Source organism: Sus scrofa, chromosome 6 (genome assembly GCF_000003025.6).
Source record: "Sus scrofa isolate TJ Tabasco breed Duroc chromosome 6, Sscrofa11.1, whole genome shotgun sequence".
Classification (NCBI taxonomy): Eukaryota; Metazoa; Chordata; class Mammalia; order Artiodactyla; family Suidae; genus Sus; species Sus scrofa.
In genome coordinates, this window is record NC_010448.4 from 79,919,585 (window position 1) to 79,943,829 (window position 24,245).

The 24,245-nt window shown below is 53.9% G+C and overlaps 1 protein-coding gene across 17 annotated transcripts in view; it reads right to left on the reverse strand.

Annotated features, from left to right (window-relative positions):
* Positions 1-24,245, reverse strand: part of HSPG2 (heparan sulfate proteoglycan 2) — a 108,593-nt gene that overhangs the window by 69,894 nt on the left and 14,454 nt on the right. For all 17 annotated transcript variants that reach the window (XM_021095485.1, XM_021095484.1, XM_021095483.1 and 14 more), the window contains exons 2-3: positions 4,446-4,581; positions 1,469-1,513 (exon numbers count right to left, since the gene is read on the reverse strand). In XM_021095485.1, the coding sequence (XP_020951144.1) occupies positions 1,469-1,513; positions 4,446-4,581 (181 nt within the window). The remainder of the gene's footprint in view (positions 1-1,468; positions 1,514-4,445; positions 4,582-24,245) is intronic.

Consider the following 24,245-nt stretch of genomic DNA (forward strand, 5'->3'; position numbering starts at 1 on the left):
TGGGCTGAGACTCAGCCCCACTGCCTGGACCTGCCCCAAGGGCAGTGGGCCAGCGTTTGGGCCTGGAGGGCCTAAGGCCTCACATCTTCCCAGAGATCAGCCCCACTCAGAAGGAAAAGCTCCTGTCCTTCCCCCCTCCAGCCCATCCCTGCTGTTCTCCATTCCCACCCCTCCCCACCGCTGGCTTCTCCTACCCTCACAGCTGCTTTCATGGGAGGAGGTGGGCTAGCAAGGACCCCTCAGAGCAGGTGGAGCTGCCACAGTGAGCAGCCCCCTGGGAGGGGCCCTAGACATTTCTGAATGGACTGGGGGATTGGACCAGGGCCCTCGGCGGGCAGGCTTGGCTCGGCAAGAGGCAGCCCCAGGGACTCATCGGCACAGGCCATTCTGGGCTGTGGATTGCACGCATGGGTCCCACCTGACACCCCCACCCAGGCCCCAACCAGGTCCCAGGCATCCGTAGCCCTGCAGAGACCTACGCATGGAAAAGCTTCAGGCAGTGTCTGAGTCCCAGGTGCTGGGAGGTCACAGTCAGGACCGGGCCACCCGGGGGCCAACCCTCCTCCTGTTGTCCTGACCCAGGTAGGATGCGTTTGAGTGTCGCTGACATGCCAGCCAAAGGGAGGCAACCCTACCTCGGGAGAGGCCCAGCCAGACCCGCCCCAGGCCTGCCGGGGTGGGCAGCACTAGATATTGTGGGGATGCCCAGTGGTGGTGACTTGGAACCGAGTTCCATCCTTGTCCCTGATCACGTTGTGACCAGGCTCCAGCTCCCAGAGAGGGCAGCAGGAACCACGTGGGGCTGCTGGGCCCTGTCTGGGGTGGTTCCTTCTCTACCCAGAATCCCAGGGTGGGAGGAAACAGAGCCTTGGAGCCCCTGTCTCAGCACTGGGCCATCCCCTGCTTGGCTGTGCACTTGGAGGGCAGGAGGCAGTGGACAGAAGCCTGATTCCTTTCCTGAACGAAGCCCAGCCTTCTTTCCCCAACTCAGGAAGTCCAGCTTCCCAGCAAGGTGACCCAACCTAAGGCAGGTTCCCACCCAGGGCCAGCTCTTGTCTTGCCTGAACGCCTTGACACAGAGCCCCTCTGTCTGAGCCCCCTGCCTGGGGTCTCCTGCTCCGTAGTGGTCACCCCCAAGGAGGGGTCTGGGGAAGGACCCCACAGCTGAGCCACCCGGGGAGGTGAGAATCTGGCTTTGAATGCTGAACGGCTGACTTTCAGTCTCCATCAGAACCTGGCACCTCCCAGCACAGGCGGGCACAGAACCTGGCCACCCCCAACCTTTCAGGGACCGGCCAACCAACACACCCAGCTGTCACTCAGTGGGGACGAGACCACCCCATGGCCGGTCCAAAGAGACCTCAAAGCCCTCAGCCCAGGAGATGGAGCCTCTGTGGTTGGGAAGACCTTCCTGGGGCTTCCCCAGGGGGCAGGGTGGGGGCCTGTGGGAGGTCCCCCAGACACTTACCCATCTGGAAGTCCCCGCTGCCCAGGTCCCCGCTGCCCACGCCATCTGCGAGCAAAAAGAGACTTATTCAGCAACAACAAATCTTTGTTGAGCACCTACTAGGTGTCAGGCACAGTTCTGGGCACCTGGCACATGGGGGTAAGACATGAAAACACAGCTGTAGCCTCGTCTCCACACCTACAGAGGGCAGGCTGTAAAAGCCAGCTTGGAAGCCTCCACCAGAGAGGGTGTGGACCAGGATGGATGGGGTGGCCAGGGCCAGGCCAGCCTGGCCTCTAGGTAGAGACAGGAGGAAGTGGGGTAGGGGTGGTAGCCATTCTCCATGGGCTGCCCACCCCTTCCCCTTAGGTCTGCTCCTGCTGGGCTGGCAGGAGAAGAAGTAGCACCAGCCCAGGGTCAGGCATGCTGCAAGGAGGATCTTGGGGTCAGTGGGACCAGGACTCAGGATGCACACAGCTCTGAACCCACCTCTCTTTTTTTAATCTTTTTTTTTTTTTTGGCTGTGCCTGTAGCATATGAAAGTTCCCAGGCCAGGGATCAAGCTCATGCCATGGCAGGGACCTGAGCCGTAACAGTGACAACACTGGATCCTTAATCTGCTGAGCTAACAAAGAACGCTTTATGTTTTTGGTTTTGTCTTTTTAGGGTCACATTCATGGCATATGGAGGTTCTGAGGCTGGGGGTCGAATTGGAGCCGTAGCCACAGCCATAGCAGCACCAGATCCGAGGCCCCTCCGTGACATAGGCCGCAGCTTGTGGCAATGAAGGATCCTTAACCCACTGAGTGAGGCTGGGGATGGAACCTGCACCCTCATGGATACTAGTTGGGTTCTTAACCTACTGAGTCACAACGGGAACTCCTTTTATGTTTTTATTTATTTATTTATTTATGTCTTCTTGCCATTTCTTGGGCCGCTCCCGCGGCATATGGAGGTTCCCAGGCTAGGGGTCGAATCGGAGCCACAGCCACCGGCCTACACCAGAGCCACAGCAACGCAGGATCTGAGCCGAGTCTGCAACCTACACCATAGCTCACGGCAATGCCGGATCCTTAACCCACTGAGCAAGGCAACCTGCAACCTCATGGTTCCTAGTCGGATTTGTTAACCACTGCACCACGACGGGAACTCCTATGTTTTTAATTGAAGTGTAACTGTTGCATAATATTATATGTTACAGGTGTATAATATAGTGATTCACAATTTTTAAAGGTAATACTCCACTTGTGGTTTCCATAGAATATTGGCTATATGGCTATATTCCTCATGTGGTATAGTACATCCTTTTTTTTTCACATTATATTCTATGCAGTTATTTCCTTTTTGGTATTCTTCAAGTATTTTCTTATTTTTATTTATTTATTTGGTCATGCCTGTGGCATGCAGAAGTTCCCAGGCCAGGGACTGAACCCAAGCCACAGCAGTAACTGGAGCCATGGCAGTGACCATGCCAAGTCCTTAACTTCTAGGCCACCAGGGAACTCCTACAATATAACCTTGTAGCTTATTTAATTTATTGTATTTTGCATTAAAATTTTTTAAATTATAGTTAATTTACAATGTTCTGTCTATTTCTGCTGCAAAGCAAAGTGACTCAGTTTTATATATATATATATATATATATATATATACCTACCTTCTTTTTCTCACTTATAGCTTATTTTATATAAACCTAATAGTTTGTTCCGCTTACTCCCCCCCGGCATATTGCTCCCCCTCGTTCTGTCTCCCTACCAGTAATCACTAGTTTGTTCTCTATATCTGTGTGTCTGTTTTTCGTTTTTTGGGTTTTTTTGTTTTTTTGTCTTTTTGCCTTTTCTAGGGCTGCACTTGAGGCTTATGGAGGTTCCCAGGCTAGGGGTCTAATCAGAGCTGTAGCACCGGCCTACACCATAGCCACAGCAATGCCAGATTCAAGCCACACCTGCAAGCTACACCACAGCTCACGGCACAATGGATCCTTAGCTCACTGAGCGAGGCCAGGGATTGAACCCACAACCTCATGGTCTCTAGTCGGATTCGTCAACCACTGAGCCACGATGGGAACTCTGAGTCTGCTTCTTTTTTGTTATATTCACGAGACTGTTGTATCTTTTTTTTTTTTTTTGGCCATGCCCATGACATGGAAAAGTTCCCGGGACAGGGATCAAACCCACCACACAGCTATAACTCAAAGCCACAGCAGTGACCACACTAGATCCTTTAACCACTAGGTCACAAGGGAACTCCATAGTTTTTAGATTCTACCTATAAGTGATATCATATAGCATTTGTCTTTGTCTGACTTATTTCACTTTGCATAATGCCTTCCAAGTCCATCCATGTTGTTGCAAATGGCAAAATCTCACTCTTTTTTATGTCTGAGTAGTATTTCATTGTATATGTCCACCACATCTTTATCCATTCACCTGCTGATAGACATTTAGATTCCTTCCATATCTTTCTTAGCCCATTTCTTTACTTTTTTTTTCATATATCCCTTCTTTTTTTCTTCTTATTGAAGTATAGTTGATTTAAATGCTGTGTTGGTTTCCGGTGCACAGCAAAGTGATTCAGTTATATAGAATATGTATACACATACATTCTTTTTCATTTTTCTATATTATAGGTTCTTACAAGCTATTGAATATAATTCCCATGTGCTATATATTAGGGCCTTGTTGTGTATCTATTTTATACATAGTAGTTTGTATCCGCTAATCTCAAACTCCTAATTTATCTCTCCCCCCTTTTCCCATTTGGTAACCATAAGTTTGTTTTCTATGTCTGTAAATCCATTTGTATCATATTTCAGATTCCACAAATAAGTGATTCCATATATTTGTCTTTCTCTGACTGACTTCCATTTAGCATGATAATATCTGAGTCTGCCCATGTTTCTTAGCCCATTTCTTGAGGTGGCACCTTGGGCAAGCTTCCTGGAACCCCAATTTACCCCTCACCCCTCCACTCCCAGCCACCAAAAGCCCGTGCTCACCTCCGGAGGCCTCATCAGCCAGGAAATCCTCGTCATCAGAAAGGTCTGAATAGCTCCAGCCAGCCCGGCCGGCGCTAATTGTCTCTGCATCCTCTGGCAGGGACAAGCCATCGTATGCTCTTAGCCCGTGGCTCACCTGTGGGACAAAACACAACCAACTATGTCAAACTCTCCAGTTCCTGCCAAGCCCAGGACCCCTCATCTCACTTCAGGGGGGAACCCAGAGTCCTCCTCAAGGCCCTCCAGTGGTTAAGTCAGAAGTGGTTTGGCAAAGACAGGCTGGGGCTGTACCACTATTTTTTTTTTTTTTTTTTTTTTGTTATCTTTTTAGGGCTGCACCTGTGGCATATGGAAGTTCCTGGGCTAGGGGTCGAATCAGAGCTGCAGCTGCCAGCCTACACCACAGCCACGGCAACGCCAGATCTGAGCTGCATCTGTGACCTATGCCAGAGCTCATGGCAACGCTGGATCCTTAACCCATAGATACAGGCCAGGGATCAAAGCTGCATCCTCATGGATACTAGTTGTTGGGTTCTTAACCTGCTGAGCCACAATGGGAATTCCTGTACCACTATTTGTGACTCAATTTCCCCAAATCCCATTAGCCCCTGGAGGTCTCAGAGCCCGACCCAGCAAGTTTGCTGGGTCTGAGTGAATCCTTAAATAAACAGAAAATAAAATTAAAATCACTTTGGTATGTGATGACTCTTCTTCTGGAACATGAGTTAGTGGACAGGGAGTCACAGGCAGATAAAGGGTGACAGGGCCAGCAAAGATGGCCATGGACATGGGCAGGCGGAAGTGTGGCCAGCAGGGAGGGGGTACAGAGGCAGAAACGGAGGGTGAGTCAACTGAAGTTGTTGCCCCCGGCAGCAGCTCCCCACCCCAACCATCTTGGCCCCTACTCTGCCTCGGTTTGGCCTCTAAATCTCCAGGCCACAGAGAACACATTCCAGCCATGTCAGAGACCCGCTCTGGCTCTTGCAGTCACAGTGACAGCCTCAGCTGTGCACCCAGAGGCAGGGCGCGGGGCCCAGCAGCTGGGCTGACTGCCGGTGGAGGTGGGGTGGGGGGCAGGTCAGGCCTGGTGTCAACTCCCTGTGACCTCTGGATGCTGCTGAGCCCAGCACACATGCCACCTCAGGCTCCCATTCCAGAAGGGCTGCTTGGACCCCGCACCTGCAGGCTGGCGCAGAAGGGTCCCTGCCGGCATGACCCCTGCCTTTCTCAGGCGTGGGTGTGGGCAATGGAAGGCCTCTTTCCCTTGAGATGAGATGGAGATGTTGCTCAGGGAGTTCTATGAGATAACTTTGAGAAAAACTTTGAGAAAAACAAACCCAGCAGAGCCCAAGGGAACCCCAAACACAAGAGTCCTGATTCACGCGTCCAGCCGCAGATGGCCTGGCGCGAGCGTCTCAGGCCCTGCCCTGGCCTTGGCCCTATCTGGGGAGCCCAGCCGGGCCAGAAGGAAATGGTCTCTCTGGTGAAAATGAAACCCAGCCCTCCCTGGCTAGACAAGGTGGTGGCAGCAGGACAGAGGCCCAAGGAGAAGAAAAAAGCCAAAGAGACAGCCCGTCTCTCCCTCCTCGCTCCCCCAGTTCCACACAGTCCATGCACCCTGGAGCCTCTGGCCTTTTCTCACGCTGGTCCCTCTGCTGGAATGCCCTTCCTCCTTTTGTTTATCTGGCTAACTCCAATGCCTCCTCCAAAACTCGGCTAGACATCACCTCCTCCAATACTCAATAACAAAAAGGAACAAATTCCACATAGGCCTGGAAACACAGATGCGTCACAATCAGATGCAAAAGACTCCACACGATGTGATCCCATTTGTAGGGAACTCCAGAGAGGATGTCTAATCTATGAGGACAGAAAGATCAGTGGTTGCCTGGGACCAGGGATGGCTGGAAGAAGCCCAGGAAACCTCTTGGAGTAATGGTCCCCTGGGTGTGTATATCTCATTCTCATTATTGAACTGTACCCTTCAAACGAGTATGTTTTATTGCATGTAATTTTTTTTCTTTTGCTTTTTAGGGCCGCACCCATGGCATATGGAAGTTCCCAGGTTAGGGGCAGAATGGGAACTGCAGCTGTGGGCTTACCCCACAGCCACAGTGACTTGGGATCCGAGTCGCATCTGCAACCTACACCACAGCTCACAACACCACCAGATCCTTAACCCACTGAGAGAGGCCAGGGATTGAACCCACATCCTCATGTGGATACTAGTTGGATTCGTTTCCCCTGCGTCACAACGCAGACTCCTATTGTATGTAATTTACACCCCAGTCCAGATGATAAAAGAAAATCTCCTCTGGGAGGCTGTGGCATGACTCCTTGCCCTGCCCAGCTCCTCTGCCCCCGCCCCCGCCCCCGGGGCTGGATTCTGGGCTCTCCAGGGCGAACACTGTCATTACAGTACCTCCATTGGAATGGGCACACCCTGAAGGCAGGGACTGCGATTAAGTCCCCTCTGCCCTCTCAGCACTCTGTGTTCAAAAATACCAATGAATGAATGGACCAGAGTGCCATCACCTGCTAATTCTAGCTGCTTCTTGAAGATGACTTGCTTTGAAGGTACCAACCACCCCCACGCAGTCTATATGCATCTGGGAGCTCCCTGGGGGTGGGGGCTGGGGATATTTGGTCATCTTTGCCTTGGCCGTGCTACCAAGCCTTGTGTAAGGTCTACACTGCCCACCATGGCCTAGAGCCCCTTCCCCCACAATCCATGGGCAAATCCCTCTGCCTGTTCCTTTTCCTCTTCCCTCCCTTTCCCTCTGGACCAGTGCCCATCTGGCCTTGGGTGGCCAGGGGACTTCTGGGCTGTGCCCATGAGGTTTGCATCTAGGAGAAAGCTTTAGCACCTCCAGGAACTGGTGAGAAATAGATTCCGGGCTCCTTCTCAGAGCTCCTGAGTCAGACTCTCCCCAGCCCATGTGGGAGAGTTAAAATTGTACATGCTCAGAGGTTTCTGACACTCACTGGTTAAAAACCATAAGACCAGCCCCCTACCAGGAGGGGGCTCGCCCTCCTCCCCTGGCTAGGGGTCCCCACTGGGTGCAGGGTGGGTCCTGAGCCCTGACTGATCTAAGGGGAGTATGAGGCTAGGGCTGGCATGGGGGCACTGACACTGGGCAGAGGCAGTTAGAGGGGCCGGGCTTGGATCCCCCCACCTGAGGAGGGCTCTCTTTGTGTCACTGCCACCCCTCATCCTCCCCATGCAAGCAAGGCTGTGGGAGGGGGGCAGGCATGGGGCACAAAGATTTCTGGCACCCCCCCGATGCCAGACCGCTGTCTGGGAAGGCAAACCCTGGTGGCAAGCAAGGTCCAGAGCTTCTCCCAAGGAGGGAGAGGCCACCGGGGCTTAGGACTGGACAGGAAATAGCAAAGGGAGATTCAATTTGGAAAAAATGCTAGGAACACACATCTGCAGTGAGAGGAGAGAAACCAGACCATGTCAGGTCCTGGACTGAAGCCTCCCCACCCCATGACCCCAGGGAAGGGGCCCTCCACATGCCACCCTGCCCTGGCTGGCAGCCCCCACCCTAGGCCCTGAGGTTCTGGGGTCAGATCAAGCAAGGGACAAGTCAGCGAGAGCAGAGACTTCATTTGTGAAAAGCTGAAGATCAAAAGGTTTTAGCAGCTGTATTTTACATCAGGAAGGGGAGATGAAGCCAGACCGGAAAGAAGCTTCCAGAAAGAGTCCAAAGGAGCCTGAGACTTGACCATAGAAGGGAACTTGGATTCAGACGTGGAAAGTCCAGGGTCTACTTGGGGAATAGAAGGAACCAGCATTTTTTGAGCATGGATTATCTTTAAGGATTTTATAGGTGTTAACCCAGGTTGGGTGTTAGGCAGCCCCACTGTAAAGATGGGGAAATGGAAGTGAGTCAGGAACCTGCTTGATGATCTAGCCCAGGGTAGAGCTGGGGTTTGAACCCTGGTGGTCTGGCTCCAACATCTAAGCCCTTACCACTGTGCCACACCACCTCTATAACCAAGACTGTGGAGGAAGCAAACAGACTGAGGTCACGGAGAGTCGCTCCCGCAAGGGCCTCTTAGCTCCAATGCAATTCACAGTTTACAGAGCACTTCCTCAGCCTTAGTGTCATCTGACCCTGACCATGACCCCCTGAGGGGGATGAGCGGTTGTGAATGGCCCCTCTCATTGGCCGACAGAGTCAGGACTGACCCAGAACCTCTGAACTCCTTAGCCCTGGCCCCGGCTCACCAGGAAAGGAGCTGGGGCTGAGCTGGGCCTCCAGGCCTAAGCAGAAGGCAGAGCCAGGAAGCCCAGGGCTGGTCAGTCTCCATCCCTTACCAGACCAGCTCCCAGGATGCCTGCACTGGTAGGAGCCCGGACCCAGGCAATGGGTGCTTAAGATTCCAAGGAGGGTCATCAGTGGCTCCAAGGTCAAAGGCAGGAATAGAACCCAGGTTTCCTGCCTTCCAGCCAGTCTCCGGCTGTGAGGGAGCCCTGCTTCCTCCCAGAGGAACCCAGGACTTAAGGCAGGCGTTGGAGCCGGATGGTGCGGCCAGAGGGCAGAGCTGGGTCAGAGAGGAAGGAGTCAAGCAGAGAGGGGGATTTTCCAGACCCTGAAGGTTCCTGGTAGGGGAAAGGGGAGGGGCGGCTGACTCACACATGCCAAGGACTGTTCCAGAATGCTGGGAACAATTGCTTGGCGCGGAGGTATAGGTAGGGTGGCCCCCCAGTGGTGAGGCACTCCCTGAACACAGGCAGCGTGAGGCTGGTGGAGGGAACCAGAGAGGCAGGTATCCGACAGTGGGATTCCCTGAAGCTGGGTTGTATCTGGGCCCTCCTGGTGGGGACAAGGACACATGGAGCTCCAGGTGCAAATTGGGCAAAGACCCTTGGGGACAAGGGACAGAGGCTGGACTCTCCTCTCCTGGCCTGAGTGAGGATGCAGACGGAGCCAAAGATGGCAGGGAAGAAGTGTTGGGAGGGGTGAAAGGTCAAGCCCTTATGGAGGGGTACAGAAGGCAGAGGCTTGGGGTGCAGGGGGAGGCAGAAATACAGAGCGAGGACACAGACTGTGGGGTTTTAAAAGGAGTTTTTGAGGACTGTGGGTCTTATAGAGGTTCCGTGTACAGGTTAAGATGTGTTTCTGGTGCTGCTAAAAGCAAAACCGTAGGAAGGTGGCGGCAAGGTGAACAGATGACAATGAGGACGTCATTGTTCACTTTCTCCATGTCAGGCCCTGTCCTAAACACTGCCTGGACCACCTCAGTTAATTCTCACAGTAATGCAGGAGGGCTGGCGCCACAGGGCCACTATCCCTCATCTGCAAAAAGGGAAGTCCAGAAAGCTCTGAAAACCGAGAGGGGTTTGGTTTTGTTTTTGAATAAGTTTATAGCAAGTTCATCCAGCGCCAAGTCCTGACCTAAAGTGACATGAAGTTATTAGTAGCTTATTCACTCCACTTGGGGGGAGTAGTCATACGTTTTGCTGCCGCAATATTCATGTGTTTGATTTCGAGGTGTTGCCCCAGACTCTACTGTGGATGTCGCATCACAGCTGGCACACGCTCTATGTCACCTTTCTTAAGTTTGGAAACTGCTGAATTCCAAGACACGTCTGATCCCAAGGCTCTCAGTTAAGGGACTGTGGATTTATACTGTGATTTCCATTTTGCAGAGGAGGAAACCAAGGCTCGGAGAGGGTCATTTGGGGCATTTGTGTAAACGGGAATAAGACTCTGAGACCCTCAGCATGGCACCCTGTGTACAGTAAGTGCTCGGTAAGCACTTAGCATTAGTACCAGGCAGGGGCCCCAGGGCAGAAGTGAAGGGATGAGAGGTGAGGAGGTGATGCGTGTGGGCTCAGGCCTAGGGTCGCCTTCAGGTCTGGGATGAAGGGTCTGGCTCTGATGCTTAGGCCCTGGGCAGGTGGGCTGGGCGGGGCCCTGGCTGGGGGTGAAGCTCGGTTTCAAGGCTCAAGTTGTCTGCCTGCTCTGAAGTTGGCTCTGCAAAGCCTGGGGGACTCCAGGCTTCTCCAGAGACATTCTTCACATGTCTTGGGCAGCCAGCCCACCACCCCCACTCCCCATGGTCCAGGCTGGGGACTGAGCCCCCCACCACCCCCACAGCTGGCCAGGAGGGTCTGAGCACCGCAGTTCCCAAGGTGGCTGCAGCTGCCCAGGGCAAGGCTCCAGGCATCTGGGCTGGAGTGAGCTCACTCCATCCAAATCCAGAGACTACGTGGGGGTGGGGGCGAGCGAGCCGCTGCCTGCCCACCTGCTTTCTGCCAGCACCAGCTCTGCCTCAGTGCCCTGCCCCCATCCTCGGCAGAGGAACCAGCAGATGCTGTGATCCAAGCCCCACCCCCAAATCTCCAGGGAGGGACCTGACCCTCCCCTGAGACCCCAGGCAAGTTCCCCCTCCCACTCTGCTACTGTGCAGGCTCCCAGGTAACCCCACAAGTGCTCCCCTCTCTCTGTTACAACCCAGGCCCCAGACATAGGGTCAAGGTGCCGTGCCCCGCCCCCAGGCCGCTGGGTACCCTGTCCACGGGGCAGCAGATGGCAAAGGGGAAGGAATCTGTCGGGACAGCACTTTGCTGTGCAAACTGCCAGGGGCGGGAGCGCCCGACACAAAGGCCAAAAGGCCTTTAATCCCCTGGCAGGCTGAGAGGGGCGCCGGGCCGGAAAGGAGGTGGCCACAGCCTCCTCTGGCATGCCTGCACTGCCCGTGCCACTCGGGAGGCCTGGCAGCTTCCCACACTCGGGCTCCCAGGGCGGCCGGCCCTTTGCCAGCCAGGTGGCCAGGAAGAACAGCAGGTCCCCAACAAGGAGAATGGCCGAGGCTCCTCAAGTGCTCCCCGTGGGCAGGTGCTGAGATAAGGGCGCTCCAAGGCTTATCTCGAGCAGACCCGCAACCTCGTCAGGCAGATATGGGTGGCTCCCCCACTTTAGAGATTAAGAAAGAGGTTCAGAGAAGTGAAGTCCTCTGCCCAAGGTCACACAGCAAAGGCAAAGAAATCCAGTTTGAAAGCAGGGGCCCTGTGCTAGCTCAGGGCATAGCTGCCAGCAGGTCCCTCTTTCTGACCCCTGCCCTCTGTACCACAGCCTGGAACCTGGACAGGCAGCAGTCCAACCAGGGCCCCACAGGAGCACTGAGGCCCAATCAGGGCCTTCAAGAGAGGCCAAGGGAGTGGGAAGCTGGCCCTGGGGTTTCTCATTCCAGCTCTACCCTAAACTCACTAGGGAGTCTCGGACAAGCCCCGTGACACCTTTCCCTTTTAGCAAATGACAGCCATCTCAGTCGATGTGGACAAAAACACCAGGAGGGCAATGACCTGTATCTGTTTTGATCACTGTGGCATCTTTAGAACAGATAACATCATAGGTGCTCAATTAACATCTGTTGAGGAGTTCCCACTGTCGCTCAGCGGGAACAAATCCGACTAGTATCCATGAGGATGCAGGTTCGATCCCCGGTCTGGCTCAGAGGGTTAAAGATACAGTGTTGCTGTGAACTGTGGTGTAGATCACAGACACAGCTTGGCTCTGGTGTGGCTGTGGCTGTGACGTAGGCTGGCATCTACAGCTCCGATTGGACCCCTAGCCTGGGAACCTCCATAGGCTGCAGGTGTGGCCCTAAAAAGATAAAAAAAAAAAAGAAAAAGAAAAAGAAAAAAATCTGTTGACTGGCATGATGAATGAATGAATGAATGAACTTGCCCAACAACCCTGAGGTAGGATTTTAGCCCATGTGACAGAAGAAAGAAAGGCTGAGAAAGAGAAAGTGAGGATTCGCCCAAGATCTCACAGCCAGCACGTGCCAGAACCATCCCTGGGCTTTATTTCCCCACTGGTAAAATCAAGGCCCGTGACACCTCATCCCAAGGAAAGGAGCGAAACGTCACATCCTAGGACACCTTGCCCTTGGATTCTGATCCTCCAGGCCTCAGTTTCCTTGGTGATAAGATGGGGGCAAAACCCCCGGCTCTGTTGGCTTCCTCCCCAGGGTTGTTGGGAGAGGCAAGGAGAACGAGGGGAGAGCTGCTTTGGGAAGTGGGCTGAAGAGCCCTAAATCCATCTGGCCCTTTGCTGGTGGACTTGACCTGTCTCTGCCTCAAAGACCCCTCTGATGTAGCTGGGGTGGGCACCCCAAAGGGGCTGCTACTACCATGGCCAACCAAGAGCAATTATCGTGAGTCTCAGAGACATGTGGCTGGTGGGGCAGAGAGGGTAGACACTCCTGATTCCAGGCCGTCTTGGTCACTTTCTAGCCGGGTGGTCTTAGTTCCCTCACCTGTTAAAAAGCATCACAAATCAGACCTGCCCCATTAGGTTCAGTTTGGGCCACTGTGACCGCTATTTACTGAGCAGCTACCAGGTGCCGGCCCTGGGGAGAAAATGAAGTAGATGGACCCAGAGCCCTGTGTTCCTAGGGGAGACCGGCCACTAAACCGAGTAATGATAACACGGTGTGCGGAGAACTCTGCAGAGGAAGGATGGGGCTGGGAGAGCCCAGGGGAGGGTCCCCCCATTTAGTGAGGCTGGGTGGGAGGTTGTGGAAAGTTTCTCAGGGGAAGTGACAATTCAGCTGGATTTGAAGGTGATTTCTCCTAAGGAGGATGGAGAGCGGAGAGAGAGCATGTACTGGGCAGGAGGAAGGTGCGGCAGTGGGACACTGCGTGCCAGGTGGCAGAGGATCAAAGGAGACCAGCCCTGAGTGGGCTTTTCCACTTCAAGAGCAGTCCCCTTTCTGTGCTGTTGCCATGGTGCTGGTCACAGAGCCCAGTTCTCCCGGTCCCCCCAGACTCCCCACACTCCCGCCTGCTCCTAAGCCCCACGTATGGGCCTTCCTGGTGCTGAGCGTGCTGCCTGCAGCTTACAGGGAGGAAGCTAAAGGGAAATGTCCCTGTCCCACCCATGTGCCAGGTGGGGCCAGTGTGGCGGGAGCCCGGCCAGAAGGTCCCCTTGTGGGTTGAACATTATCCGCTGAGCACTGTTGGTGCCAACAGCGCCTGCGGTGTTCACGTGCCTGCCTCTTGCCCGCAGCCCGGCTTGATCCTCAGATTCTCTGGCTCGTGGGTGGCCCTGTCGCCATGGAACACTGGCGTGTCTGTGGGCCTTTGAGGCCGCGCCAACCTGGTCGGCTGTGCCTGTGCCTTCTGGGGTCACAACCCCCCGACTTCATGAATGAAGTCCTTAGCAAAGTGCCAGTCCTATGGGAGGATGGGGGGCGTGTTTCACATTTTTGATGAAAGGAGACACCACTAACAACAGCGAAGCTGAACGCACTAGGTTAGGGCTTTCCACCGCTCTTGACTCGAAAGCAAGCCCTTATTATGGCCAGCCTGGCCCTGTGTGACCCGACACACACACAGACACTTATACACACCTCTGGACCTCCTCTCCTACTGAGCCGTCCCCACGTTTGTCTCCATAGTCCTCAAACCTGCCAAGCCACCTCCCACCCCAGGGCCTTTGCACTTGCTGTGCCCTCTGCCTGGGACATGACCCCTAGCTGTACATTCTCTTCTTCCTTTGGCTTCCGCTCAAATGTCACCTTTTGAGAGACCCACCCTGGCTACACCCCAGGTCCAGGATCCATTGGGGTTGGCTCTCTGTTACCCCCTTAACTTTTACTTCAGAGCAACTCCCCACCTACTGTCTCCCCTATATTTATGTGTATCATCTGTCTCCCCAAGGAGAACATCAGCTCCAGGAAGGCAGGGACTTGGTCCACCTTGCTCACTGCTGAATCTCAGCCTCTAAAAGTCCCTGGCACACAGCAGATGTTCAATAATATTTGTTAAATTAATGAATGAGTGGGGTTTACACATGAAGAGGCTGTGGCTCAGAAAGGTGACTTGCCCGTGGCCACAGAGTTGGAAGAGCCAGGACTTGAAGCCAGACCCCTGGTTCCAAACCAGGAACTCTGTTCCACCCGAGCCCACCCCCTGCCATCTCTGACGTCTGGAGCTTTCCAGCCAGAAGGCCCATCTCTGGGAGGACGAGAAGCTGGTCACTGGGGACAGACATGTCCACTGCCCAGACCAGCATCCCAGGGCATGGGCGGGAGTCTTGGAGGCGAGCAGGCCCACAGCGCCAGGTCCGGGGCCTTCTGCAAGGCAGCCAGACAGCCGGGCCTCGGTGACTCCACTCCTGCTTGCTCCCGTGGGCATCAGCAACAGGAAAAAACAGGCTGGAACGGCAGTCCAACAGCTGCGGCCAAAAAGGCCAGCTCCCCCTGCCCCCAGGGCTTTCCTCATCTGCTTCCTGGAGGCGGGGAGGGGCAGGCAGGCCAAGCCCGTGGCTGAAGACAGGCCTGTGGGCAACAAAGCTGGAAGTAAGAGGAAGGGCGCTCTTCCTTTGGAAGGGCCCCCGTCCCCTCTCCTCGTGACTAATGTCCAGTCCAGGCAAACTAACTCCGGACAAGAATGGGTATGGGGGAGGGTTGTACAAACACCTCAGGGAAAGGCTGATCCACAAAGCTGAGTCGGTTCCCTCCATTCTAAATGTCCCAAACACTATGACGAAAGAAGGAGGACAGCTGTTTAGGGTTTCCCAAACTTACTTAATTCGGAACCCTTTCTTCATGCAGACAAGGGTTCCGCTGAACACATTTTGAGAACACCACCACCACAAGGGTTTTGAAAAGCTTGTTCCTGAAGACAGAAAAGCTCCAAGGCCCCATGGGCTGAGGTGCTGACAAAGGAAAGGCAGGCTGAGGGACAGCTAGCTGGTGGCAGGAGGGTACGCTCTCTTCTGAGGTGAAGAAACACAGACAGGAGCTGCCCCTCCCCTCCCTGGCCGTCAGCTGCCCTCACAGGGGATGAGTCCTCTCAGAGGGGACAGGACACTTGGCCGAGCACCTGATCACTCCTGGTGCCCTAGGACCACAGAGAAGGTGTGTCTCTTAGGCCTGGAGACAAAAGGAGCCGAGCATTGGAGGGGCTGGTGGTCCTCCAGGCAGCAGGTGGGCCGTGAGGGATGGAGGATGTGCTTCCAGCTCACCCCACGGTCTTGGGCAAGTCCCTTCCCCTCTCTGGGCTTCAGACAGGGCTTCAGGCTCCCTGTCAAATCATGCACTAGACCTAGATCGCCAATTTCCAGCCTGAACTCAGCAGCCTCAGGGACCACTTTAGAGAGTGGGTGAGGGGTTGGGGGGGGACAGGTAGAGTTTGGGCCCCCTGTCCCAAATACATGCTTCAATCAAAACAAATCCACCTTTTCCCATTTTATAGTCTGACCTTCTATATAAAATACGTCTGGTTCAGTCCCTGGTTAGCTGTAAGCAAGTCACTTCCCATCTCTGTGCCTCAGTTTCCTCATCTATAAAATGGGCATGATAATCTATCTTGATAGAATCTGCCCCAGAGGCCTGTTGTGAAAATTAAATGAAAGATGGAAAATGGCACTAGCACATGATGAAGGCTCTATAAGTGTTTGCTGTTATTTATCAAACTATAAGAATATACTCTATACATGTATGTATAACCGGGTCACCAGGCTATACAGTAGAAAACTGGCAGAACACTGTAAACCAGCTATAATGGAAAAAATAAAAATAATTATTAAAAAAAATATTTAATTGGATTTCCTGTTGTGGTTCAGTGGTAACAAACCCGATTAGTATCTTTAAAGATGCGGGTTTGACCCCTGGCCCCATGCAGTGGGTTAAGGATCTGGTGTTGCCGTGAGCTGTGGTGTAGGTTGCAGACACGGCTTGGATCCCGCTTTGCTGTGGCTCTGATTAGATCCCTAGCCTGGGAACCTCCACATGCCGCACCTGCAACCCTAAAAAAAAAAATAATAATAATAATAACTAATCAAAATACTATACTTGTGATTGAAACGAGGGTTTGATAGCTTAATAAGTTGGAAAGTTTTAAGCTTAGATGATCCCAAAGGTTCTTTCTGGCGCTGCCATTTGAAATCCTGGAATGTTACCATTCGAACAGTCTGGGCTGTGAGTCTTGCCAGCACAGAGGGCGGGGCTCGAGGAGGGAATTACGAGGAGCAGACTTCAGGGAACCAACTAGCAATGCGTTCCCTTCATCATCACCACCACTCACCTGTTTATCCCTCCCCACCAGCCTGTTCTAGAAAGACTCAAAGTGGCTTACAAAGAGGTACACATAACAGCCAGAGAAAATTAACTAAACACACCTAAGAGAAACTCGAGTACAGCAGACAGACAGAGCCTGGAGCCAGGCAAATAGACAGAAAGCATGTGGTCAGTTCTGGATGTCTGGGAAAGCAACAAAGCATTTGGTTCTGGGCTCTCCTGTGGCCAGTGCGAAGAAGGAAACCTGACCGGTCCTTGGATTCTGGGTCCCAGGAGGTAAAAACAAACTCGTTGCTTAGAAGGAGCACAACTATTCCTGACACTGAGAACACAAATGCCCTGAGGGGAAAGGTTTATCTGGTGCCCTTCTTTGTCCTTGCTGGTGGAGCCAGTGTCCCATCGGTGTCCACTGACCATGACCTTTGGAGGCTGAGGCCAGGAGCAGAGGCTACAGTGGTCAGAGGCTGGAATGGAGGTCCAGGGAGTGCCCCCAGCATCCTTGGTCTGGGCAGGATTACCCATCCCTCCCCGTGCCTGAGCACAGCCAGGGCCCAAAATAGCCAGAGCTGGAGAGGGTGCCAGGAAGCCCGGGGCAGGGGACCTGGCTGGGCCCGCCCACAGTGGAGGGCCCACTGGGCCAAAGCACACACATCCCTGGGGCACAAAGGAGCACCTTCACCTGGGCACACGGCCCTCTCTGGGAGTCCCCCATCCGCCAGGCTCCCCCCTCAGCTGCACGTTGCTCACGCAGAGCCCAGGCAGCTGCTCCACCCTGTCCACAAGGCAGGCCTTCCTGCAGGAGCCAAATGGAAAAGTCTTCGCAGAAACACGGTACCATATAGGGAAGTGCTGGAAGACCTCCTCCCGCTCCCCACCTCCAGGATCGGCCTCCCTCAGGATTCTTGAGGATCCCCCAGCTGCAGGCCAAGACAATGGGGGCTATTCTGGGCTGCATGGGGGTATTTAAAGCTTTGGCTGGGCCTCATTCCTGGGGAACAAGAAGCCTTGACCTTGGAAAGACCTTCCTGAAATTGTTGCTGCTCAGACTGCGGGGGCTGGGTCCCAACCTCTCCAGCCAGGCCTCTCCTGCACAAGTGCCTCCTCCTCCAGGAAGCCCTCGAGGCCACTGCCTAAGACCCTCAGAGGAGCTAGGTCCTGGTCCCCGCTCTGCCACTCATCTCAGCCCCAGGTTTCTCCTCTGCCGATGTGGATCATACAAGCATGTGTAAAAGTACTTGGAGGCTTCCGTGGTTAAAATGACGTTGTGTCTTCCTAGCTGTCACGGGGGGAGAAGGGAAGCAAGGTGGAAGTCTGTCTGTTTTGTCACTGCTCTTTCTCTAGCACCTGGCACATAGTAGGTGCCAAACAAATATTTGTTGACTGATAAAAAATATTTGTGGAATGTGTCTGGAACCCTCGCAGAACCACCCACAGTGGTGAGTACACAGGTGGCTAATACTCTGCAGATAATATTGCCAGATCTCATTTTGGGCCCTTGGACCATGCCAGGCCTTGTGCTAAATACTTTACATTGATTATCTAATTTGCTCAAACATTCCCAAGAGGGAGGTACTATTGTTATTTTATTTTACAAGCAAGAAAATGGGAGTTCCACTCCAAAGGGTTAAGGAGCTTGCCGGGGGTCCTAAAACGACGCAGTGGCCAAGTCGGGAGTTACACCCAGGAACCCCTAGGTCTCTATCCCAAAAAAGGCAGCAGGGTGAGCCCTGAGCTGGGAGCCAGGAGCCTGAATTCAGCCACTCGGTAGCTATGTGACTTCAGGCGAGTCACTTGGCCTCCCTGACACGGTTTTTTCTCCCCTAAAAACAGGAGCATTTCTTCTTATTTTTTTTGTGTTATTTGTAAAATCAAAGGAATTAAGGGATGTGATCATGGCTCCCCCCATGTCAGCCCCAACCCCTCTCCGGACCAGCAGCCATGAAGGACGGCGGGAAGGTGTCCCGGAGAGGACGGGGTGCCCAGGGCTGACTCTGGAACAAAGCTCAGCAGCTGCTGACAACAGCTGGTACGAATTCTGGGCCTAGCCCAAGCAGGGGGAGAAGGGGCGGGCTGCGAGGTCACCTCTGGCTCTCTGTCACCCTTCCCTGCTGACAGCTGCTGGGGGCTCAGGGCCAAGGGCCCTGCAGCAGGAGGGGGTGGAGGCAGGCTGGCTGGGGTCACCTCAGTCGTGATGCTGCCAACTGCTCAAATCCCAGGGTGCCCGGCCCGCTGGGCCCACTGGCTGGGACACGGGCCTCACTGCCCCACCCCACGGCTCTTTCGCCAGTTCCTGGGGTGGAGGGGCTGGAGCAAAGGTCTGCAGGCTGAACATGCCCTGCCTGGAGCCTGGGTTGCCCCAGAGACCCTGGGGGAGGTGGATGGGCAGGGCTGGGTTGGAGGGGGTCTGAGGAGAGGCCCTGTGGTTCTCCTGGAAGATGGCCTTTCTGGAGCCTGTGAACTCAGCCTTGCCCGGCCCCACCCCGGGCCCCACTCAACCCCCTCCGGCGCACTCCCAGCTCAGCGCCAAGCCTTTCCAGTCCGCTGCAGCCCACGCGGCTCCTGCTCCTCTGAACTCTTGCACACCCATCATTACCACTGGCCATATTTTCCGAAGCAAATGCTGAGAACAGTTTAACAAAGGATCCTCGGCCTGCTTCTGGGTGTCAGAGGCAGCCTGGGAGACGTAGTTTGGGTTGCAAATTCTAGGACATGTTCAGAGTGTTTTGGAAAGGCTATTTTTATATGATTTTATTCATTAATCAAAGCCATCCTCGGAAACGTTTGTGGGCCACACGCCGCCTCACGCCACTTCAGGCTGACAGGACAACCCAGCCTGGCAACTTCCTAGCTGTGCAGCCCTGAGCAAATCCCTCGACCTCTCTGAGCCTCTGGTGCCTCATCTAAAACAGGAATAAAAATGGTCACCTCACAAGGCTGCTGGGAAGATCCAGCAGGACAATCCAAGGGTTTAACCCAGGGACTGGTATCTACTGGATTTAAGTCTCTCTTCTTGCCTTTTCTCTCTTCCCAAAACCTGACACAGCAAGAGTGAGCTCTTCAGAAACCCCTGGGGAGAAGAATTCCTGTTCTGCCCAATCACAGGAGGGAGGCTAGGGAGGGCTCAAGACAAACCAAGACAAAAGGCACCAACTGGGTCCTGGGCTGGAAGTGATCGCCTAGCCCAGTATCCTCACTGATCAGAAGGGGAAATCAGAAGGGGAAACTGAGGCCCGGAGAGGGGAAGTAAGGACCTCCAGGAGGCCCACAGTGCTGGAGAGACTGAGCTCACACCCCATCCGTGACCGACAGCTCGCTGGGTGACATTACCTCTTGGAGCTGTTTTAGTGCTGCCCCCTCCCCCCACCAGCACTGTTACAAGGATAAGCTGCCTTGTGTACGTCAAGATCTCAGAGCAGCATGAGTACTCAGAGCAAGAGAGGAAGTCTCCCTGCAAGCTGATGGCAGAGGCAGACTCAGGCCTCAGGGGTCCTGGCTCCTAACACAGGGTCCTTCACCTCCCACGATGCCCCCTCCTTCCCATCCTTCCCCAAGGCTGGGGTCCACGCTGCACCGATAAGGACACCGGGAAGGTGGCATCAGGCTGGGTCTTTGTGGTGGGCTCATCAAGGCCTGCCACCCCGGTCTCCACGTCTGGGATTGAGAATGGGCCCCTCTGGCCTGTGCCAAGCCCCGGGCAGACAGGCCCAGCAGAGGAAATGGCAGGAAGGGCTGGCAAGCCAGAGGTGCATGTCCTTGGCAGGGAGAATTCACCTCCCAGGGACTTGGGTTACCGGGTTACCGGAAATGATAAATCTCCCGCTGCCTGCCACCTCGGAACAGGAATGTCGGCTGCCTGGGGGAACATCCTGTCCACCTGTCCCCGGAGAGCTCAGGGACAGCCGGGACCTGGCCCTCCCTCTGCTCCCTGCCCAACTCCTGGGGCCTCAGCTTGGTGCTGGGGTCTCCCCAGCCAAAGGGCACCTGTCATTTGGGGAGTGGTTGTAACTGACCAATCTTAGGAGAAGAAGAGAGGGCTGGAAGGGGAATCCCCCAAATACTGACTGGCACCCCTAAACCTGACCCACTTAATTCTATCAAATGCGGATTCTGAGCCCCAGGTTTGGATGAAGGCTCTAGTCTTGTTAACCCAACAGGGCACAGTGTAAGCTCTGGGGTAGGATTAACCTGGCTGGAGGCCTGGCTCAGCAGCTTATCAGTTGGGAGGCTGGGTAAGTCACGGCAGCACCTTCTGCTCCCCACTTTTTTTTTTTTTTTTTTTTTTTTTTGTCTTTTTGTCTTTTCTAGGGCCACTCCCGAGGCATATGGAGATTCCCAGGCTAGGGGTCCAATCGGATCCGTAGCCACTGGCCTATGCCAGAGCCACAGCAACGCAGGATCCAAGCTACGTCTGCAACCTACACCACAGCTCACTACAACACCGGATCCTTAACCACTGAGCAAGGCCAGGGATCGAACCCGCAACCTCATGATTCCTAGTCAGATTCGTTACCCATTGCGCCACAACGGGAACTCCATGCCCCCTCTCTTTGATACGGACATGACAAGGCCATGACGGGCACTCTATAACATTCACTGAGCTCCAGTGTGAGTTGCATTAGCACAGGGCTTGGTGCACAGCAAGGGCTCAATAAACAGTCGCCATCAGGTACTGAGATGTGTTGAGAAGGGGAAGGGAAGATAACCAGTAACTGTCCTGTGAGTAGGGGCCTCGCCACGGAGTTCCCTGCCCTCACGGGGCTGACATTCTACTTGGAGCCAGGCCGGTCATAAACTGGTACTTGTTAAACAGTGGAAGTACTAAAAAGAAGAATATAGCAGGGTGAGGGGGACCGGGAGTGGCTGGGTGGAGGTTGCTATTTTGCACAGGCTGGTCAGGGAAGGTGGCACTGCAGTGCGAAAGAAGCTGGTGCATGTACAGAAGAAGAGCTCTCTGAGTGCAGGGAAGAGCAGCTATAAAGCCCTGGAGGCATGAGTATCCTTGGAATGTTCTGGAAACAGCCAGGAGGCCAGTTATATTATCTAATCCTCATAACTGCCCTGAGAGGGAGGTATAATTATCCCCATTCCCCAGATGAGGGACATGAGGCTCAGAGAGGCTTTGCCAGGATCACAGAGAAGTAAGTGGCAGAACCAGAATTCCAAGCCTCCTTGTCAGCAAAGAGTCCAGGGGCCACTGTCCGCAGAGGTCCCAAGGGGAAGGACAGAGCGGGAGAAAGGTATGCAAGGTGTTCAATCAAAGACTTGACTCCTCCAGACTGGCTGTGTGATTTTGGACAGGTCACATCTCCTGCTGGGCCTCCCTGTCCTCAGCACTCGTGGACCAGTGATGCCTGTTGGTCCACCTCCCCGCTGATGAGGGAGGGGCCAGAAGAAGGGGGAGCGGAGACCATGATGCTGGGAGGTGACCTTGAACTTCTCTGATCATCCCAGAGAAAAGCTCATCCCAGACAGATGTGAATACCACCTACTGACCAGACTAACCTGAAGCGCCCAGAGTGACCTCCTGCCTGACCCCCCGAGAGTTTGCACCCCACCTACGCCTGCCTGGGCCTTGTCAGCACTCAGCACCCAGGGCCCAGCCACAGCCAGGAATCTGTCCTGAACTCCAGCTCCAGGTGTCAGCCATGTCCCTCACCTTCAGCACCCAGGACCCAACCCACACCCAGCTCCTAACCCGGCAGAGGCCCGTGACTGGCCTTCGCAAGCAGGGGTGCCAAAGCAGGCCAGCCCTCATGGGCACGGGGCCAGACCCTGAGGCACAGCCAAGTGCAAACAGCATGCTTGGCGCCCAGATACAGGCGCGTTAGAGCGGGCAGGCTGCCCACTGCCCCCGTCACAACAAACCATCATCTCCGCCCTGCCGAGAGGGGCCCAGGCAGCCCAGGCGGCCAGCACCTCTGTGGGGAGCTGGAGACTGCCAGGGGAGGCCTCCCCACCCCCACCCAGGGAAGGGGCAGTGGGAATCGCCCAGGCGGGTGGAGCAGAACAGAGCGCAGGGGAGTGGGTGGGATGCGAAGGGGGGAAGGGTGGGCTGGATGGAGCCAAGTCACGGACTTTTTCACATTATGCGTGGAGTCAGGCAAGGCAGAGGGTGAGACCTCCTCAGTGCCCAGGAGAAAGTGGGGATGGCAGTGTGACAAGAGGGGCAGTCCTGTCTGCCTTCACCAAGGCCCTGGGGTCTCTCAGGCCTCCATAGATTGGGGCTTCCCAAGTGGGACAGGGATCCAGGAAAAGTGACAATAGCTATTCCTTACTGAGTGGCACCAGTGCTATCCGGCAGAACTTTCTGCAGTGAGGGAAATGTCTATATCTACGTTGTCTGATAAGTAGCCACCTGAAGTGTGGCTGGTACAACTGAGAAACTTTAATTTTATTTAACTGAATCTGAAATTTAAAGTCACACGGGGATTAAAAACTTAAAAAAATAAAAATAAAAAAATAAACAGTCGCATGGGCTGCTGGGCACCCTATTGGACAGTGCAGGCTGTGCCATCACCAATCCTTCACCCAAGTGTGGAGGAAGAGCTCTCTCCACTTAACAAAGGAGGAAGTTGAGGCTCGCCCAAAGCCACAGCCGGTAAGCCGCAGAGACGGAATCAGAACCCAGGCCTGGCCCCTCCATTGTGCTCCCCACCCAGGGTTATTGTCAACCCTGGCAAGACGAAAGGAAATTGTACATGCGTGGGCGATAAGGCTGCCCCGTTAATCAAGACATCAAGTCTTTTGCTTTTGGCCTGAATTCTGCCAGCTGCACCGGTTATCACACGCTGACCAGACGGGCCATTTATAAAAGTCTTTGATTTCTTGACATGAAGAAAAGGCAGAATGATGACGGAACAGTCCCAGCTGGTTGACGAGCCAAGTCCCTGAGAACGCTGGGAATCTTCAATGACAGCAAAGCTGGGCTTGGCCTTTCCCACCTCAACACCCCAGGCCCAGCAGCCCCCTGAGAACTGGCGGCTTGCGTGCCACATTCTCACAAGGCATATTTTCCTGCTGCTTGGCCTTTACGTATGCTGTTCCCTCCTCCCAGAATGCTGTTCCTATGCCTCTCAATCGAATCTACTCCTCCACTCATCCATCCTTCAAGGTCTGGCTTAATTACCACCTCCACTCTGAAGTCTTCCTGGACCCCCCACAAAGACATCTTTCTCCCCCACACAGCTATAGGACTTAATTTCTACCTCTTAGAAGACTATAGATTTGGTCTTAATTATAGCCTCTCAGGTAAATGTCTCTCCTCTCCCACTGGAAACAAACGTTCTTGGGGACAAACTCCAAGTTGAGGTTTTTTCATCATATTTATATATGGCATATATATATATAATATACATATATTAACCCTTAGATACCTCCCAAAGCCAAGGATAATAAACTGAGTTGAATTATAAGAGTGGTTTAGAAGTTTTGGGACTCAGTTTCTTCTGGCTCTCCCCTAACCACCTCTGATCCCAACAGGAAGTCCTTTCCCTGGACTCTGGACTTCAGTGTGTACATCTGTAAAATGGGGGCAATGATAGTGCCCACCTTATTGGGAGATTATTTGTACTTATTATATTTATTTGACAAACACTATGTGCCAGACACTTGACAAATATTACTTTCTTAACAACCCCATGAGACAGGGAATACTATCACTCTCCCCATTTTATAGAGGAAACTGACAGTGAAATTAAACAGATAACAGACATAATGCAAGTCAGGTGCTTATCCAGTGTGTGGCACACGCTAAGT